The following is a 16,896-nucleotide window of genomic DNA, read 5'->3' as shown; positions in this document are numbered from 1 at the left end:
AGTTTGTTCTGTGTTGTTATAAAAATCTGTTTAAAAATACAGTAGTTGTCGGATTACAACTCGTCACGTCCTTGTCACTAAAAAGCTTCAGTGGATAAAAGACTACTCCCCGCCCTGAAAAAAAAAAGAAGAAAACAGTCAGGTAGGCATTAGGAAAACAGCAACTACAGCAACAATAAAAAGTTCAAGAGGGAGAAAAGAAAGACAGATCAGTAGCAAATTAACACGTTACTTTGTATCTGCACTCAGAGAACCTACAAGATTATCACGCAAGAAAACGTACAGGGGAGGGCGCAGGAGTTTGGTCTCTTCTCCACCTAATCCGTTGCCATGACTACAAAAAGGGTGCCGCTGAATCAGACAGAGTGCTGGGATGAAGGTAGAAAATCGCCCATATAGTCACGGAGGTGATATCAAAGATTTATAGACATATATCATGGCTACTTTTGTTTCTGCGCTCGTCGTAAAAACACTTTCCCCATATACCACCAAACACACTCTTTCTCTTCTATTTTTTTTTTCCCTTGTGTGTGAATGTGTGACGCATGTAGGAATTTCTGGCGAGAAATGAATTTGTCATCGATCCTGAGGGAGAGGGTATATATCGATGGATGGTGAGTGTAATTACAGTTTTCCTTTATGAAATATATTAGTTTCCTTCAAAGAAAATACCCCCTCCTCGCCCTCTTGATACAGCAAGGCAAAAACTTTTGATGATTAGTGCTCTCTTGGAGTGGCAGACAGACATCTTTTTTCCTGATTCCGCACAGCTCTTCTAGCGAGAGGTCTCCCAATAAATCATTATTTGGTATCATCTTTCTCATGGCTTTCTGTTTCCTACTCAGCCATTAGTCGTGTGTATCCCCTCGCACGGTCGTGAAATGTGCAAGCCAAATCTCTAGAGTAGTGTCGCGAGGTTGTGCAGAGGGGATAGTACTTCATGCATCATTAACGTGATATCCCCCTTTAATTTCATGACTTAGATAGTGTATTATTTTCTTCTGCCGCATATAAGAGAAAGACACAATGAGATGCAAGAATTTCCCAATCCCTGAGGCTCTCGAAGGGTTATTCCTCGGGGGATCTCTTACGTCTTAAAGACTGACTTGCAGATTCCATATGCATTATCGTAAAACCGATTTGTATATTTCGGATTGCAAGATTCGTCTTGACAATGTAATTCCCTGATGACGATAAAGTATGTGTACTGTCTGTTCTTGTGGGCTTGTCCTTTGAAAGACAAAACACTGATAGAAGGTAATTGTCCAGCACTGACTGGAGCTTGCACTGCCAAAGCTCTCTGATAAAGTTTAGAGAATTGAAATCGATAATTCGTCCAGTTTACTAAAACAGATGTTTCATTACATTTTATATAAACCTTTTCTATAAATCAAACGTTAGATTACGTGAGTGTTTAGAATACTTCTAAAATTTGTTTGAATGATTTCAGCTGCCAGTATAAGAGGTCGTTATGATTCATTTTTCATTTCATGGCATTATCGTGGTATCACTGTTATCATGCCATAATGTTAGGAATGTACTCAGTATTATACTTTGACTGTCATTGTTCAGACATGGTATCACTGAATGATCCTAAAATCTGCCTCTACGTTACGGCTGTTTCTTTTACTCAAAAATTTATGCCTATATATTTTCAAATAACCACGAGTCTTTTTTTTCTCAATTCAAGGCACTGGTTGCTTGTGCGGTGGCCTATAACGTGTGGATGACCATACTGCGTATCGCTTTTCATCATCACCTTACGAGACAGGTAAAATGTTACGGTTGTATCACAAATTTTCGACCAATCTGAAATGATGTCCTTCCAAAATCTTGTTTCATCTGACCCCTCCTTTTATTCTGTTTATTGCAATGTTCTGTTTGTGTCTGTCTTCTTGCTAGGAGATGTGGTCACGTGATAGTTCATTTGTTATTGTATCTTTTTCTTAACCGATCATGTGTTTGAGAATTCTCCATCAATGAAAATTTACATTAAAGGATTCGAGATTTGTTCTCAAGAAGAGCGAAAGGGGCAACAAACGTGAAATAAAGGAGAAATGTGGCAAAGCGACTGTTTATTAGCCTATTCTGAAGAGAACTGTTGCGTCTGAACTAAGTCATCTCATTGAGTAACTTTTATTTATTTTTTTCACTAATAGTTGAGAAGAGAGAAGCAATAGCTTTCCCCTTTAAAAGTCAATTTAATAACAGCATTGTCAACATCTTTGTAAACGACTTTCAAAAATACGTTACAGATATGGCAGGACATAGACAAATTAAAATCGAAGTACGGTTGAGTATTTTTTGCTCTCTTTCCTATATGTGGAGTTTCGGACGCTGTTAGCTGAATATATATAAATTTGTTGCAACGAACAAAATCGATACTATGAAATTGAAGGGGACAGTTTCTGTTTTCATCCATAGGACGAGCTTATCTATTTTCTTTTACCAGTACTTTCAAGATTGCTCTTCGAACGCTTATTTCAAGTTGTGGATGCAGCGTGCATTCGTATGATCAATGCGTCATCCCTCGTAGAGAGACGAAATGCAATGAATAAAAAAAAAAAAATAAGAAGAAGCAAAAAGTCCCCCAGAATCTTCAACCATCATGACAAATCAATGGATTGCGCGCGAAAGGGTCTGAATTCGATTGTGACCTTTGTTGAATTAAAGTGTCAAGTTACACTGTAAATAGAAGGCGACGCGTTCCGAATACCCACGCTTCCTCCTTCCTAGGAAGCAAGCAAGTTAAATGCCCCGGTCACTTGTTCCTACTCACCGTATACTGCCGTTACGTCAAACCTGTGTGTCGTATTGAAATCCTCCACTTGAATATGCATGCAAAAAGACTCTCCCATCCCTACAACCTCCCACCCCTTTCAAAAACAAAACAAAAAGGGACAAAGGGAGACATTCTGAAGGTGTATTTAGCAAGTTTAATAACAAACAGAGAAAACAGAAATTGTCAATATCTCGTGCATAAGGCAAGTAGGCAAAAGTTTCCCTGTCCTTTTCTGTATTTGTTTTTAACCCGAAAAATTGTTGACTCAGTTTAAGCCATCCGCTAAAGCACTTCTCGTAAAGGTGATAATACATTAACTTCAATCATTTCTATGAGCTAATGCAATAGCAACAACAAAAAAAAAAAAACTAGAGATTGTAATTTGTCATCACTGACAAATTAAGGTGATCCGAATTCTTTTTTAATCAATGATTCGAGTCGTGATAGTGCAAAGTCTCAGCTACAACATACTAAAATCTGAGAGAAATTCACCGAAGCATAAGTAAGATAGTGCTCGATAAAGAGAGTCATGTCAATTTTCACATCTAAAAAATTCCCTCCCATAGAGATAACACGTCATAGCGAAAATAGAAAATATGACCTTTGACCCCACTTTGCACAGACAAGATGGCATCTGAGCAAAAAGTGGTTATTTTATGAAATGATTCCTGTAACATGGTCTTTACGTGTGCAAAATATGGGAAAGATAGGACATGTATTCACCAAGATAGAGGATGAAACATCTATGACCTTTGACCCTAATTTACATACCCAAGATGGCGTCTGATCAAGTCGTTGTTATTTTATGAAATAATGTTCGTGACATGAACTAAACATGTGCAAATTATGGTGGTGATAGGGTATGTTTTTCTTGAGTTATTGCACATAACGTTGCAAAAAGAAAGAAATATTTCAATACATCGAAGATAAACTTTAAATTCAAGTAACTTTTTTGACGTGATCCCGACATCGTATGAAAAAACGAAGGGCACATTTACGATAGCCCAAAGTCTCAGCTACAGCATATTAAAATCTGGGAAAAATTCACGGAAGCATAAGTGAGCTAGTGCTCGAAAAAGATAGTCATGTCAATTTTCACTTCCAGAAAAACTGCTCTCCCATAGAGATAACACGTAAACTGGTCAAATTTTACAAGGATACTTTCAATCCATTTTTACGAGGTGATGACGTCATCCAATCAAAATCTTGTAATTATAAATATGAAAGAACATTAAATAAGCTACAACATACTGAAAGTTAGGTGAAACTCGGCAAAGGATAAGTGAGATACGCTCGAGTGAACTTGAATTTTGATGACGTCATTTTGAAAATTTACTTTTTTTACTTTTTTAAGAAATTTGATATCTTTTAATCATTTTTTCAGTATCGCCAACCCATGAAATGATATGTACAACTCATCAGCTTTCAAAATATGTAAAGAAAATGGGGGGTCACCGTCCATCCTGACGAGTAAAATCGGATTTAAATTTGGCGGTTTTTTGGCATTGTTGCACTGTATATCGCCATTGACGCGCGCGCGGAATTTCAACTTTGACGGGCCCGTATGACGTCATATTGAGTCGGATTGACTTGAAACTTGGTAGAAACATTCTTTGACATTTCAGACATCCGATACGTGTGAAAAGACGGGAAATTTCTATTGCATATGAGCTGTGCGTGCGTATATGCGCGCGCGCGTACGCGTCCGTCGATTTTTTCTGAAATACTCCAAATGACCTGAAACGTGTGCAAAACAATTTTGAGCTCGATTGGAGCATGTTAAAATTTCAACGCGCGCGTACGCGCTCGTTTACTATGAACGTGACTAAATTTTATGAAATACATCAATAGAGCTTGACTTGAACTATATGATATGTAAATTTCATTGAGAAAATCCATTCCATTAATGAGATACGAATGTGAACGTGTTTTCAGATAATGACGTCATAGTGACGTCATGGTTGACTGATCACAGTGATACATTAGATCTGTCGTCCTTATGACGTGATACATATATGGTATCAGTTTAGAAGTGATAGGTGAATGACTTTTAGAGTTAACCGCTGCACAACATTTGAGGAGAAAGAAATAAAGAAGAAGAAGAAGAAGAAGAAGACTAGAGATTGTAATTTGTCATCACTGACAAATTAAGGTGATCCGATTTTTTTTAATCAATGATTCGAGTCCTGATAGTGCAAAGTCTCAGCTACAACATATTAAAATCTGAGAGAAATTCACCGAAGCATAAGTAAGATAGTGCTCGATAAAGAGAGTCATGTCAATTTTCACATCTAAAAAATTCCCTCCCATAGAGATAATACGTCATAGCGAAGATAGAAAAAGAAGTACATGTGACCTTTGACCCCACTTTGCACAGACAAGATGGCATCTGAGCAAAAAGTGGTTATTTTATGAAATGATCCCTGTAACATGGTCTTTACGTGTGCAAAATATGGGAAAGATAAGACATGTCTTCACCAAGATACAGGATGAAACATCTATGACCTTTGACCCTAGTTTACATACCCAAGATGGCGTCTGATCAAGTAGTTGTTATTTTATGAAATAATGTTTGTGACATGAACTAAACATGTGCAAAATATGGTGGTGATAGGGTATGTTTTTCTTGAGTTATTGCACATAAAGTTGTAAAAAGTAAGAAATATTACAATACATCGAAGATAAGCTTTAATTTCAACCAAGTTTTTTCACGTGATCCCGACAACGTATGAAAAAACAAAGGGCACACTTACGATAGCCCTACGTCTCTGCTACATCATATTAAAATCTTAGAGAAATTCACCGAAGCATAAGTGAGCTAGTGCTCGATAAAGATAGTCATGTCGATTTTCATTTCCATAAAAATTGAACTCCCATAGAGATTACACGTAAACTGGTCAAATTTGACAAGGTTACCTTCAATCCATTTTTTCGAGGTGATGTCGTCATCTAATCAAAATTGTGTAATTACAGTTATGAAAGAACATTTCATAAGCTACAACATATTGAAATTTAGGTGAAAATTGGCAAAGGATAAGTGAGATACGCTCGAGTAAACTTCAAATTTGATGACGTCATTTTGAAAATTTACTTTTTTTTACTTTATTAAGAAATTTGATATTTTTTGATCATTTTGTCAGCATAGCCAGCCCATGAAATGACATGTACAACTCATTATCTTTCAGAATATGTGAAGAAAATGGGGGGTCACCGTCCATCCTGACGAGTAAAATCCGATTTAAAATTGGCGGTTTTTTGGCATAGTTGCACTGTGTATCCCCATTGACGCACGCGCGGAATTTTGAATTTAACAGGCCCGTATGACGTCATATTGAATCGGATCGACTTGAAACTTGGTAGAAATATTCCTTGACATTTTGAACATCCGATCCGTGTGAAAAAATTGAAAATTTCTATTTCATATTAGCTGTGCGTGCGAATATGTGCGCGCGCGTACGCGTCCGTCCAATTTTTTCAATTTTTCAAAAAATGCTCCAAATGGTCTGAAACGTGTGCAAAAAAATTTTGAGCTCGATTTGAGCATACAAATATTTCAACGCGTGCGTACGCGCGCGTTTTGGAATAAAAATGAATTTTGAGAATATGAGTAGAATTCGCTTGACTTGAAATATATGTGACGTAAATTTCATTGAAATATTCCATTCCATTAATGAGATATGCATGAAAATGTGTTTTCATATAATGACGTCATAGTGACGTCACGGTCGACTGATCACTATGATTTTACTTGCGCTGTCGTCTTTGTGACATGATACACATATGGTATAAGTTTGACATTGAGATGCAATGCACTTTCTGAGCTAACCTCTGCACAACTTTTGAGGAGAAATAAAGAAACAAAGAAAGAAGAAAGATTCAGTACAGATACAGAAGGTGATCCGAGAGGATACTCGGATCACCTAAAGAAGAAAGAATCCGTACAGATACAATAGGTGATCCGAGAGGATACTCGGATCACCTAAAAACAACAAACATATGCAATCGTTAATATATCATATGCCGATTCCTGAAACAGTGCTGTAGGTGCATCTACAAGACAGCCGCCCTTAAAGACACGAATAAACATAATCAATACATATCTTAACCATACAAATAATCGTATTCTGCAAGTATCGGATTTATTGTTATTATCATTATATATATATATATATATATGTATATATATATTTATATATATATATGTTATCCTCATGAAAAAAAAAATATATATATATATTTGTGAGTTGTTGTTTTTTTAAACCAACAATGCCGTTTTGTGTGTATAGAGATTTTGGTATATCATAAGCACGATTAGGCGGTGTCATTTTGTAGAGCAAAAAAAAAAGTTAAATACGTGTATAGTGTTGAATTATTGTGTTAGAAATATATTTCACTTCCATTCGATATCAGTGTGACACCATTCATACCAACTGCATGAAAAGATATATAAAAAACCAACTAACTAAAACAGCTTTATCAATTTACATAACCATAGCCACAGTATCAATATTATCCCTTGTGCAAATCGCATGTAATCTGTTGCCGTCAAAAGGGAGAAAGAGTACGCTCTTGTGCGGTCATTACTTTACGCTTGGTCTCCTCCCCGTTAAAGTGGAAAGCTTTTCTCCTCCTATGAATGGTGCTGCATGAAATTTTCAGCGATAATTCCGAATCAAGCTTGCTGGCCCCATATGGAAAGAAATCTACCTCAATAGACATGTCGGCTCATCTGAATAATGAGATCAGGCATCGTGATAAGTTGGGGGAGTGAATGTTTTGTATGCATGTTCTCGGCGGGCTCTCGCCTCATCCTCTTTGTTATCCTCATGATCTTGATATCATGTAGTAAAATGACCTACATTTCAAACTGCATTTTCCGTATACTGTCCGTCCATGACAATTCCGCCTTCCATGGTCTACTCCAATATACACGCAGCAATACCTCATCGTAGTCAGTACATGTATTGATACATCAACTGTTATCTGATGATATTAGAATTTCGTCCTGTTTTCTTTCATGTCAACCGACGAGTTACTCTCGTAGTGAAATAATATACAAGCTTTGATGGCGTAGTAAGTTAACCTGATTTCAAATAAACAGTTTGGGTGAAACTACATTACCATTTTAAGATTCCGAACATCCGTCTTAGCATTCACAGTATATAGCCACGAGTGTATCTTATCTGATGTAGGAAACCATGCACCACTTCTCAGCAACGACAAACAACAAGGTAAAAAAATGGTTCATTTTAGACTGAAGCCATACATTTTGCTACGGGGAGGGGGGGGGGGTATTGGTCTCGAAAAAAGGACTAACCACAGCGTCGTACAATAGCACTTCAAGTGTTTTGTTCGTTCTAGAAAGCTAGTCATGCTAGTACAAGGTTGAAAACTGAGACCTTTCCATTCGAAAGCGACTGACTTGAAATAGGCTATGGACATTCAAAAGTGGGCCAATAGAAGTCTGAAGGTAGGGTTTGCTAACAGTCGGTGGGTGGGGGGAGGGGGCTCGAAATAAGGCTTTGTTACAGCTTATTTGACAGAATGAAACCTATAGACGTATTCCCTACGTTCTCAATATCTAAACAACAACTGAAAGCGGCGGCGATATATCTGAAGGAAGGCGATTTAGAGGCGCTATAAACATTCAAAAGACATTGAACAGAGGTTCAAGGAACATTGGTTCACATGAGCTGGTTATCTCACTTAAATGTTTACACATCCCCTCCAGATAGTTTATACACTATAAATAATTGGCTATGCATGTTCAGACGGTTCATATTTTCCTCCACTTGAGGTAAAAAAAAATGTGAAGTATAGTGCATTGCCATATAGCTGAATATATTGTATTGAATACAACAATGCCAATATGTTGATCGACGTCTTGCCGTGCATGTTTTACCACACGTATGACACAGGCAGCTAGCCTATTAAATGTTATGAGATAAACCAAGCAGACAAGACTGTCTTTTTACTTTTATATAACAGATTTTCAACATTTATTTGATTATCAACATTTTCACCATGTTCCATGCATGTTAACTTCATATGCATTGTTCTCCTGAATTTTCTCAGTGTTTCAATGTCAACTTTGTTACAAATTCGCCAGACAAATGCTCAGATCTTCTGCGCAGTTGATCTCGTGTGTGACACAATCTTCGTGGTGGATTTCCTGGTGAACTTTCGCGTTGCTTTTCTCGAGCACGGCCTCCTCGTAAGTTGAACTATAAGTTATCAGTCAATTCAATTCAGTTCAAGCAAGCTTTGATGAACGTTATGGTGTACGCGTCAGTGTCGGATTACACGACGTCATAAAAATAAACGATAAACGCATCGTGAGTATAAGTTATCGTGCTCGTAAATTCAAATAGACATTTAACCACTCACACATATTAGTTAAATCAAATCGTGTATATTTTGTCTGAACTCAATGTGGATGAAAATGATTAGGATATTGAAAAGTCTTAACATGAAATACACATACGCGTGTAATAGTTGTTGATACTTATACTATGGTATTACGCTCTTGTAATCCCTCTTTATTATGTGCGATAATGCCTGAATAAGATAGTGATCCAATCGCAGGCGTGATGGTCAAGATTTCTGCTGGCTCCAATAGACGATTGTATTGTTCATCTTTTATTTCATTATCTGTTTATCAAATTATATGGTATATGCATGTACATCATATTATGCATTTTTCTCGTTGCCTAAAAATCAACTTGGCAGTGAGCTATGAGCGCAGAACGCACATTTACAATACACACATAGACACACATAGACACACATGCTACATTGAGTTCAAACAAACACACGCGTACAGACACATACATTGCCAAATATCAAATTTGAATATCCCTGCCCATCACTTGCACATACTGGTGGATGCATCTTGTGTTTGATTGATGAGTACAGCTTAACATTCACATGCACAGAGTTTTCTTACGTAATTCCATTTCAGTCAAGACCTTCAATTTCTCTGAAATGAGCGCATACATTAAGCTGCACTGGACAGTAAAATACACTATTTCCCGATCAAGCGAATATCGAGATTATTGTACGTATTCAATGAATGGTGCTATTCAGAAACGAATCAGGCATTATTGGAGCTTAATTTCAGCAAGTGCTCATCTTTTATTTTCATATCTGAGGGTAATGTTGCGTTGACAATGATGCTCGAAATTTGTGTTCGTCAGCGAGCAAAATCCCTCGACAATAGAACGAGGTTATAAGCGGATTATACTCATAAATAGACAATAATTCAGGGCAATCGCCGGGTATGACATGGAGCATGATTCAGTGGAAGCTGCTTTCATTGGTCGAAGGCATCGCGTTATGTACTGATAATCATTGAACCTGTTTTAATGCCCTGTACGCTTAATCCCTGACTTTTGGACGAGGAGCTAGGGAGGATATACACATATGATATATATATATATATATATATATATATATATATATATATATATATATATAGAGAGAGAGAGAGAGAGAGAGAGAGAGAGAGAGAGGGATATAATATAATTAAAACTCCACATGTTTGGGAGGTCTATTTATCCAAGATGCAAGATATATATATATATATATATATATATATATATATATATATATGATATATAGACATATATTTATATATAGGCCTATATATGTTTGGTGTTACATGCCAAAAACCTGGTTCCGATTCCCGGCGGAGACCAATTTTTCAACTCTTGCACTTTTCCGAAAAGGAGGAACAGTGAGAGGAATAATGATGTCAAAGCTATAGTACGCACCAATTTCTCCTTCCTTTCTCATATCTCACTGTATATATATATATATATATATATATATATATATATATATGTGTGTGTGTGTGTGTGTGTGTGTGTGTGTGTGTGTGTGTGTGTGTGTTCTACGGGGAGAGAGATAGAGAGAGAGAGAGCTTGCGCAGATAACAATATAATTAGCTTATCTTTAATTTGCAGGTGAAGGATCCTTCAAAATTGACTGCAAACTATCGTCAAAACGTCACATTTCGCCTAGACATAATTGCTATGGTTCCGTGGGGTGTCGCTTATGGCATTGGAAGAGGTAAGAGATGAGACGCTCGTATTTGCGCATAAGGAATAAGTGCAAAATAATATAATTTCCCCTTTCAATATCAGAACAAGCAGAAGGCTTCGATATCGTCATTTCAAAACGTAGAGATCACCTTTCAAAGACAATCAGTGTATTACTTGGTATGCAAACGGTTAGGCGAAGCTCATCGTCTTATAGTTATTCAGTTTATTGCCGAAACTCGCCACACAATAATATCAAACTGCAAAAATGCGTTTGTTTTCTTGTAAGTGCCATGTCTTCTTTGAAAGCACATTTCATGTTCCTTGTGACCGATTAAGAGAGTATATGTAATATACATAACATACTTTATTTCTTCATAAATCAAACCCTACTATCAACAAATGGAAATTCAATTCAATTCGACTCAAAGTTTATTTCATTTTGTCATTTTTCGACAAAACATGTATATTTCACTTCCTTCGATAACAGAGAAAACGGTAAAAAGAGCATTGTAGAATAAAAAGGCTGTACAATGATTGAGGAACCTTATAGTAATTATACATTGTAGTAAAAAAGAAACAGAAGTGGTCAAAATAAAATACACGTATAACCTTGCGTAAAGTGCAAAAAATGGAGGGACCCAAATGCAACGAATGACGTCATAATAACGTTTAAGCACAGACACCAAACGAACCATTCCTCTCCAGATCGTCAAAGATATGAATAATTGTATCTGTGCTTTAACACAATGGACGCTGATTATGAGACCTACATAATTATACCATAAAAAGGGCAAGTGTTCGATGCTATATTGCTAAATTAGAGATTGATGAACAGTGAAGAAAGATGAAGATATCTACGTGCAAAAGATTACTGTTATATTAAAATTTGCTGTACTTCCTTCAAAAGATAATGAACGTAAACAACAATGTCCTACTAATCAGACATTTTACCTGATTCAGATTGTCCATGATATTTGTACGTGTACGCTGCACGTGATCATGAAAGCTCAATACAATTGTCAATCTCTCTTGTTGTCCAGAATTACTTCTTCCTCTGCGTTTCTTCGACATATCCTTCCGTGAGTACAGTCACCTTAAGTAGTGTAACACGTTTGATCTAAATATATGTTTTTAAACATGAAGAACTCAATAAAATACATATTAAGAGATATCGACGCACACAAGTACCGTAATCCAAGACGGCGTCCAAAATGGCCACCATTTCCTGAATATCTTTATTACCTTTCAACCAGGCAACCCAATACAAAATGTAAGTGTCTAAATAATTATATCATGTTTTGAAACATGAAGAACTCAATAAAATACACAATAAGGGATGTTGACTCACACAATTTCCGTAATCCAAGACGGCGTCTAAAATGGCAGCCATTTCCTGAATATCCTTATTACCTTTCAATCAGGGAACCCAATACAAAATTTAAGCGTCTAAATATATCATGTTTTGAAACATGAATAACTCAATAAAATGCATATCAAGAGATGTTGACTAACAAAAGTACAGTAATCCAAGATGGCGTCCAAAATGACCGCCATTTTCTGAAATTCTTATAACCTTTCAACCAGGGATGCCAAATACAAAATTTAAATGTCTAAATATATGTTTTGAAGCATGCAGAACGCAATAAAATACATGTTACAGTATTAAGAGATGTTTAAGCACGCAAGTACCGACAAAACTGCTCGAACTTTTCTTAGCATGCAAAATGGCCGGCAAAAACAATTTTATCTCACAATTATGTAAATACATTTCAGTATATGATTAACGTGTGATTTTTCATCCGAAGAATATCAAAAAACCGTCATGATCGTCATTAAACGGCCTAGTGCACCCTTGGTGTTATATTTAGAAAATCTTCCATCCTCAAAGAGTAGATAATTCATAGTCTCAGTATCCCCAACCCCTCTAACGCGAGGGAGCTTTTACACTTGAAATGAAATAAAAAATAATTACATAACTTACACATGTTTGACGGACTATTTGGTACTTGCTATTCAAAGGGGTACTTAATTTATATCGGGGAACTGCGCGGCGGAAGAGTTAGGAAGGGCATATCACACTTCAATATGAGGGAACTTTAGCATTTTGTAAGTGAAAGATCTGGTGCACACTTTTTAATGACATATTCGAAAATTATTGTCAATCTCGAAAGTGCGCAAAGTCTATGGAAAGGGGCCGAGCGAGGAACGTTTTGCGTTCTCATGATTGTAATTCAACGATAAATTGCATATACTTCAGATTGAATATTTGGACAATAATGATTGTACAGGCCACCCCCTCCCTTCCCCAAGAGCGGGGGAAGGGGGAATGGGGGTAGGGGGATAAATCCAACTCAACCCATACCCATGTTGTACACATTTAAGGTAAAGATTCCGCTCTACCTTCTGAGTTTTTTGAATCTCTAACATTATACTGAATTTATTTGTCTTTTGAAGCAAGCTAAAAACAGCAAAATGTTGATAAAACAAAATGGCGGCCATTTTGGGCACTATTTGGTTTCCGGGAAGAACTCTCTTGGTTTTATTGGTACTTACGTGCTTCATGAGCTCTGAATAAGTATTCAATTGGGTTACTTATATTTCTCAAAATATATATTTAGACATTTAGGTGCGTATCGGGGTTACTTAGTTGCAGGGTTATGAGGGAAAAAGGAAATGGCGGCCATTTTGCACACAATTTTGGATTTCTGAAAATGCTTAAGCGCTTTATGGGTGTTTCAGAATCTCTGAAAAAGTATTTTATTTGGTTCCTTGTGACTCAAAATGTATATTTCAATATCTGAAGTGAGTACAGGTGAAATCTACTTGCAAAGTTATGAGAAAAAAAAGAGGAAATGGCGGCCATTTTGGACGCCGTCATGGATTGCCGCACTTGCGTGCTTCAACAACTCTTAATTTGTATTTCATTGAGTTCTTCATGTTTTGAAACAAATATTTAGGCATTTAAGGTAAAGATTCCGCTCTACCTTCTTCTTAAATTTTGTATTTGGGTTTCCTGGTTGAAAAGTTATAAGAATTTTAGAAAATGGAGGCCATTTTGGACGCCATCTTGGAATACGGTACTTGTGTGCGTCAACATCTATAGATATGTATTTTATTGAGTTCTTCTAGCTTCACAACATATATCTAGACATTTAAATTTTGTATTTAGAATACCTGGTTGAAAAGTTATGAGAATTTCAGGAAATGGCGGCCACTTTGGACGTCATCTTGGATTGCAGAAAACGCTCAAAGAGGATTTATGAGGACTTTTAGTATAATTATTATTCTAGACATATTCCTGGAGCTATCCTAAAAAACTCAGTTTGTTAGCGGAAATGTCCTGGGTAAAACTAGTACTCTTGGCCTATGAGATTAAAGATATGCGCACAACTTTTGATTTTCTTAGGGATATTTGGAACTCTCTTCCTTCTGAAATTCGAACTTTAAAATCTATGTGCTCTTTTAATAAAGCTGTAAGGACAATGCTGCTTTCTGAACATCAGTGATTTCATAATGTCATTGTAATTGTACTGTATATGAAATTATCTTATGGAATTATCGCCGTTCCTAATTTCTTACGTATTGTTATGTAATCGACCATAACCTGTAACGGTTCACCTGTACCTCGGTGAGAAAATAACTAAACATCTTTGTCATGCTTTACTGATCAGTGATCCAGGTGATCTAACTTTGTGTTAAACCTTTATGGAAAGCAGAAAGACCTCTCCCTTCCTTTCTCCTTTCTTCTATCCTATCTCTATGCAAGTCATCCCTCTCTCTTATTTTCCCTATGTATTATGTACGAGGGCTGCATGCAAATCCAGCAATGCTTAAGCTGTAGCCCCTCTGTATTATTCATTGCATCGCTGATATGTTTGGTGTACATTGTAAAGGCAATGAAGAAACTCATGTCGTTAATTTCGTTATGTATATGTATGGCACCAACAATGTATGTGTATATGTATCTGCATGTGCAGTGATATAATGCAGGAACCAATAAATCAAATCAAAATCAAAATAAAGAATCAAAATTCTCAATTGTCTACACTGTTTTCCTAGCACGTGCGGATACTGTAGTTCATATCGTACAACCCTTTCCTGTGAAACCGCCGTACCAGTCCTGTACACAATATAATAAAATCTTCAGAGATTTGTAAGCTTTAATGTTGACAATTATATGCAATTACGGGAAGCTGAAAGTTCGTAAACAACCTTTTTGCTATAGGTTTAACATGTTGTGTATCCCTGCAACATTATACTTTCACCTACACTAAGTGGTAGTTTTAATATCGCCACTAACATGCAATTATGTAGATTTGGAGAACTGTAATAATGTATCTGCTGTGTTTTTATAACAGCTAGATTTACAACACCAGTATTGCGACTGCCAAAGCTGCTGAAATGGCACTCTCTCGATACGTTCTTCTCCAAATGGGACAGGTGGGTACCAACACGGTTGTGAGGGTAACGGGTGTGAATTTGAGGTACGAATACCAAACAAACAAACGACATGGCGCCGAGTTACACGAATAGCATGTACATTAGCATTTGTGACGTTAAACTGACAGATGGGTAACAGGTGTGAATTTGGGGCACGAATACAAAACAAACAAACACAAACAATGTGGCGCCGAATAGTACAAATAGCATGTCGAATAGCATTCAAAACAAAATGACAGGTGGTTACCAACACGGGTACTAACAGGTGTGAATTTGAGGCATGAATACAAACAAACAAACAAACAATGTGGCGGATACCACCTGTTCAGAGCTCTGCTCCAAGGCACATAAATGCCTATTAATTACTCATGATGGATTGCCCTGGGCACTGCTAGTCTGAATTCCTAGCAAAGGGTGAAATACATGTACATGAAAAAAGTAAGCACATGTTTCCATGTGCTTGCATACACCACATTCCAGAATGAATAAAGACTAGCTGTGGAATTCCTCATGAATAAATAATGGAGCATTCAAATCCTGGTCATTGTCCAGGACCATTGTCTGGATGTCAACTACACACTCCCATACACACCAATGGACTTCTGTGCAAAGTTAAAGTTTTGTACGGAGGGTTGAAAATAGAGCAAAATCTGAATCCTAACTGAAAAATTAATGTTTAATTTTATGAAACTGAATTATGCTGTCATTTTAAAATTGCCCCCAACAAAATTGTACACTATTCAGGTATTGCTCATATCAATGTCAGTGTTATCTGATGTACAGTTTTTGAACTATTCAGGATCAAAAGTGGGAAATGTTTTTTGTAACACCTAGTAGAAGTGATAATTTCTTATGATGAATTCTGTCTTTGCCATCATCTTCTCTTTGGTCCCTCTTTTAACCAGGCTTACAGCAATACGAGGAGTCTGATTTGTTTGATCATTCGATATTGCGGACGATGTTTGTTATTCCGGAGGTTTGTTAATCAGAGAGTAAAATAATTTAATCTTAGACGGTGCTTACTAAAGGAACCTTGAGAAGTACAAACCTTATTTGGTTTTCGGGATAACGAACTTTATTTCATTTACGGATTAAAGAACCTTCAGACTAACGAACCTTTTGAATAAAGAACATTATTTCGTTTTCGGATTAAAGAACCTTCGGAATAACGAACCTTGGTAATAACGAAGTAACCAACATTACAGTATACAACATCATGCATACTGTGTGTGTGTGTGTGTGTGTGTCTGTGTGTGTGCGTGTGTGTCTGTGTGTGTGTGTGTGTGTGTGTGTGCTCCTTTTCACTTCATAATTCATCCCTATCGGCTGTCTGACAAAATAACACAGATGGTTTGATTTGATTGTGACTTTTTACAATACTAATGTATCGGTCACGTTTTTATCTACTGTCCTTTTTGTATACTGTAATCATTGATATTTACAGCCGGACGAGCAATCCAAATCGGTTACGCGCGTTCAGACTCTCGCTTTACCTAGCGATCAGCATTCACTGGATCGGTTGCTTCTACTACATGCTATCAGAGGTGAGTTGCTGGGTGTCGTGTTCACACCCGTCAAAGAATTGTAGAGTCAGAGGTTTTAACCTACTGATGTAGAATCATTACATGAAGA

At 36.8% G+C, this 16,896-nt stretch overlaps 1 protein-coding gene across 1 annotated transcript in view; it reads left to right on the top strand.

Moving 5' to 3' along the window:
• Nucleotides 1–563: 563 nt before the first annotated feature.
• The window catches only part of LOC140231154 (cyclic nucleotide-gated channel alpha-3-like), a 42,887-nt gene continuing 26,554 nt past the window's right edge, over nucleotides 564–16,896 (top strand). Inside the window, exons 1-7 of the mRNA XM_072311304.1 lie at nucleotides 564–614; nucleotides 1,691–1,771; nucleotides 8,892–8,996; nucleotides 10,747–10,852; nucleotides 11,865–11,903; nucleotides 15,183–15,264; nucleotides 16,709–16,808. Coding sequence (XP_072167405.1) covers nucleotides 612–614; nucleotides 1,691–1,771; nucleotides 8,892–8,996; nucleotides 10,747–10,852; nucleotides 11,865–11,903; nucleotides 15,183–15,264; nucleotides 16,709–16,808 — 516 coding nt within the window. The 5' untranslated portion in view covers nucleotides 564–611. The remainder of the gene's footprint in view (nucleotides 615–1,690; nucleotides 1,772–8,891; nucleotides 8,997–10,746; nucleotides 10,853–11,864; nucleotides 11,904–15,182; nucleotides 15,265–16,708; nucleotides 16,809–16,896) is intronic.

Source organism: Diadema setosum, chromosome 1 (genome assembly GCF_964275005.1).
Source record: "Diadema setosum chromosome 1, eeDiaSeto1, whole genome shotgun sequence".
Taxonomy (NCBI): domain Eukaryota; kingdom Metazoa; phylum Echinodermata; class Echinoidea; order Diadematoida; family Diadematidae; genus Diadema; species Diadema setosum.
This window is presented reverse-complemented; position numbering and strand designations above follow the sequence as displayed.